This window comes from Nelumbo lutea, chromosome 3 (genome assembly GCF_056320005.1).
Source record: "Nelumbo lutea isolate HS-2025 chromosome 3, American lotus-T2T, whole genome shotgun sequence".
Classification (NCBI taxonomy): Eukaryota; Viridiplantae; Streptophyta; class Magnoliopsida; order Proteales; family Nelumbonaceae; genus Nelumbo; species Nelumbo lutea.
Genome location: NC_142686.1, coordinates 42,109,433 through 42,113,844, shown reverse-complemented (window position 1 = coordinate 42,113,844; position 4,412 = coordinate 42,109,433). Strand labels below are relative to the sequence as shown.

General features: G+C 37.7%; 1 protein-coding gene across 1 annotated transcript; it reads right to left on the bottom strand.

Annotated features, from left to right (window-relative positions):
* Positions 1-2,804, bottom strand: LOC148864508 (putative WRKY transcription factor 41). Its single transcript, XM_088978617.1, has 3 exons — positions 1,951-2,804; positions 1,726-1,851; positions 1-917 (listed from the first exon to the last, which is right to left on the bottom strand). The coding sequence occupies exons 1-3, from the start codon at positions 2,268-2,270 to the stop codon at positions 272-274; spliced, it is 1,092 nt and encodes a 363-aa protein (XP_088834743.1). The 5' UTR covers positions 2,271-2,804; the 3' UTR covers positions 1-271.
* Between the last annotated feature and the right edge of the window lie 1,608 nt (positions 2,805-4,412).

Below are 4,412 nucleotides of genomic sequence, written 5' to 3'. Positions count from 1 at the left end.
TTGAAGACAAAATAAGATTAGATAATATCAGCCGATTCTATAGGTTACAAATAACCTAATTGTACAAGATCAGACAAAGATAGGAAAAGAAAATACTTGCTACACAGCTATGATCTTCATCTACCCACGAAAAGGAGGTTCTTTCATGTACCAACTCTGACAGACGGGTATCCCTCCTGGATAGTCTATCTATGATCAACTGCACCAGTGCCAGCCACTTAAGAGCATCTGTGTTTAACTTTTTCTTTTCTATTATACCATTGGTTTTTCTTCATAATAAAAACCCAGAAGTGTCAAATGGGAAATTAGTGTCAAAATCCCCAGGACCAAGGGGGAAATCCAAGTCCACAATAGGAGAATTCGTTGCTGAAGTAGCAGCTGAGATTATTTCTGTGAGATCAGATTCCGAAGTCTGCAAATTATGCCCCCCCTGTAATCTGTTCATTCGACAGGGCGACATAGAGAAGTAGTTGGATTCGGATGTTGCAGGGGAAATGAAGGAAGGAGAATAACTGCCCATAAAATTGTTATCAAGTGTAGAAGGAGAGAAGATATGGTTCTCAGTTTTTAAGCATCCAATGGATGTAGAAGTGAAGGAGAAAGAAGAAGACATCATCTCCCCAGAGTCTAAGCCATTGGTTTGGACATTGAGTCCAGTATTTAAGTTCAAGAGGATCTCTTGTGATTGAATTTGATTTTGTTGGTTTGGCAGTTCCTGTGGATGAAGATGATCTTGGTCCTGTTTTTGCTCTGGTTTGTCAGCAGATGTCGATGCTGGAACTAGATGGGATGCCCGGTTACATGTGTGATTTCCTCGGTATGTGATGTCGAAGACAGACGGGTCTTCATCTGATCTTTGCACTTGCTTAGTGGCCAAACAGCCTTGAAGGTTACGATGGGTGCACCTGTAATAGGCTCTGCAATTGTAACAAATCTTTAATTAGGACAATTGGAAACAGATCATTGATGCTAGAAAGTTTGCAGTAGTCAATACGCCTAAATTAGCTCATCTCATATCAGCCAATCCTGGCCACTCAGTGAAACCCATAAAATGACATTAACCCATACGCTCAGTAATATTCTTCTGCAAATTGTTTGTTATATCACAAGCCTAAGGCATTGAGCCCTGAAACTCTGTTTTTATGGCCTCTGTGGTCCAAAAAGCAGCTTCTAGTTTTGGACTGATTGGTTAAAGGCTTAAAGCCAAAAAGGTGGCATCTTGATTTGGGTAATCAACAATTTAATCCAAGGGACAACAAATTAAAGGCACGGCAAAGAGAAACTTTAAAAATATAAAAATAAAGCAAAGAGAAACTTGTTTTATTTATCAGGTGTGCATCCCCAGATAGACTGTTTGTGTTGACTTAAGTTTTGGGGGGATTTGATTTCACTTTAATTTTGAACTTACCAGGTCAAAAAATTAAACGAATAACAGAATCGAAATACTGCAATTCCACATGTACTTTGTGATTCCGTTCAATGTGTACGTCTGTATTTCCACAAACAATCTAACTGTTTTGGACCAGACAAAGATTAGACGAGACTCTGAGTCAGTTCCCCTAACACAAAGCGAAATGGGTATCTAAGATTGAACAGTGAGCACTGATTTTTGGGTAGATCCAGGAGCCCTTTCCTACCAACTACTGCAACTGATCAAGTCTCAAAAGCAACTGATATTCAGAGCCAGAGCAGAGACTCAGAGTTAAGATGGAGTGTGTTGCTCACCTTGGATATTTAGCTCCAAGGATGTCTTTCTGGCCATACTTCCTCCAGCCATGGCCATCCAGAGGCCCCTCAAGTCCTACCCCCGATCCAATGCGCACTTGTTCCGTCCACCGGGGCAATGCTTTTCTGTAACCAGCAAATTTGGGAAAACCCAGGATCAGCACTTGATGCAAAACCTTCATGAACACGTTTAACAGAAGCAGAGGTTTTTTAAGTAAGTAGTACCTCTTCTTTGAGATCTCTCTTCGGTCCTGATCCTTGAAAGGCCGGTCTGAATCATCGCTTCTCGGGCTTGCGCTATCCGAGCGTGGGGAGTCAACCATGCCACCGGCGACAATTCCCATGGGTTGAGTCTCTGTTTCCAGCCCATTCCATTTCAGTATCGACAAAGCCCTGTCAAAGGTAGTTAGTGTCTTCTGCACCAACATTTCGCGCATCTCCGCGGACGAAGATGAGTCAAGGACTTGCAGCTTCAGCGCAAGCTCCCTCCCTTGGATTAGCTCGTTCAGCAAAGCATTTTTCTCCCATTCCCCGGCGTTCTCCATGGTTATACTGTGAACTAGAATATCCAACACAACTAATTTGTGACGGGGAGTATCACCGGCCGGTCGGTGCAAATAAGCGGGTAATTTAAGATTCTCAATTTGTGGGAAAACTTTAGTTCATTTTAGGAACGAGAGTAGCCAAGACATTTCAGAGTGAGAAGAGAAGTTAACAAAGCAGAAACTGTCAAATTGGCGGAGGCAGCAGCACCAGCAACAGTCTCAGAAGAGGAAGAACAAATTGGAGAGTCAAGGAAACGAGAACCCAGGAACATGAAAGACAATCTATCTTCAGCGGGGCTGCTAAAGTTGTCAATGGTTTGTTGCTGAAGCTATATTCAGTAGCCCAAGAAACGAAATTCAGAGAAAAGAAAACGGAAATCGGAGGATAAGACTAATTAGAACAGCTAAAATTGGATACGGATGCACTTGATATTTGTCTTCTATTTGTTTTGGAATATATAGTTGCAGAGAGAGGGAGAACGAGGAAGAACAGCTGAGGGGAAGCTAGAAGTGGAGTATGTTTTTGAATTGAATGAAGAACAAATTGAGAGGAAGGGAGATATAGTATAGGGGCGAGAGAAAAGTTTGACTGATAGAAATGGGTACTTTTTTTCTACATAGACTGGTCTTCGGTCATGCCAAGTTCAGATAGAGTGAGAGAGAGAGAGAAGGTCCAATGGCCGATTGCTGACCAATTCTTATCCTTCTTAGAAGAAGAAAGTCAGAGTAGGGAGGAGACCAAGAATCTTCAAACCTTCTTCCGCGTTAGTAGAGAAGTGAAGAACGTGTAGTGTTGACGTAACCTTTTTCATCATTAAAAACCCCTTGCTTACGCTGAGGGAATCCGGTTTTGCTCCTCACAAATCGCTCCTCACTGAAATTTTATCCGTGCATTCGGAACATCTCCCGTATTTTGTATTTTTCATTGACGGGAGATGTTCCCAATGCACGGCCTCCATGTGATGTGAGATTGGTACGAGGAGCGCTGTGGAGCAAAGCCGGTTTCTCGCTGAGGATGTTGGATCAATTATTCCACTCAACACCATCTATTTGTGCTGAACCCCAATCTCCTGCAAGAAAAAACTATTTTCACATGCCATCCAATCATACATTGGGAATATCTTCTTTACATTTATGTTAATTTTTGGGGAGATGTTCCCAATATAAGACAGGGTTGTCTTACTTTCACAATGTGCAGAGTTTATTATTATTATTATTTTAAATAATTTTTTATATGTTAATGTGTTTTTATTAGTTTATAATTATTTAATAGTATTTAATTAAGTTGTTATTTTTATATTAATTAAATAATTAACTAATATTTTTTGTAAGTTAAAAAATTAAATTCACTTGTAAATAATTGATAATTGTTTTACTTATATTACTTGCATATTTTCCGGACATTTGTTCCTAATCATTTAATTACTTTATTGTTTTTATCTATTTTAACATTATTTTTCTTTATTTTACATATTTTCATTAGTTTTAAAATGTCTATTTTTTTATAGTTTTTAGTTGATTTATTGTTGTTATAATTACTTTATTAATTATTTGTCATTTTTCACTATTTCTAAAAGTTAATAACTTTTACATGTCCTTATTCTTATTTAACATGTCTTGCTTCTTCGATGTTGTATTTTTCATGTTTCTAAATTATTTTAATTAAATACAAATATAATTTAAAATAAAAACTTATTACTAGTCCTATATTATTTAAGTAAAAACATAATTTTATGCTTATTATTTATTTTTAATAATGATTGATCAATATATTATGTGAAAAAAAAAATATACAAATATTCAATGTTAATAGATTTCCAAATAACCAAAAAGATCCATCCACAGGGATAAAACTCGGATCTAACCATTAGTTTTTCTTTTTCTTTTCTTTTTTTTCTTTTTTGTCACAAATGGTCACCCATAGGCTCAAATGAACCTGCTCACGCATCAATCCTAATTAGGGTTGATCTTTCTTAGCCTGGCTTGAAAACCTGACCAGCCTCGCCAGGGAATTCCCGAGCCTGGGCCCAATATTTCAAACCTGGCCTAGCCCAGCTTGCAACATTTTATATTTTAAAATATTATTTTTATTATATAATATACATATTAAATTGTATATGTTTGTTAGTATATATTATATTA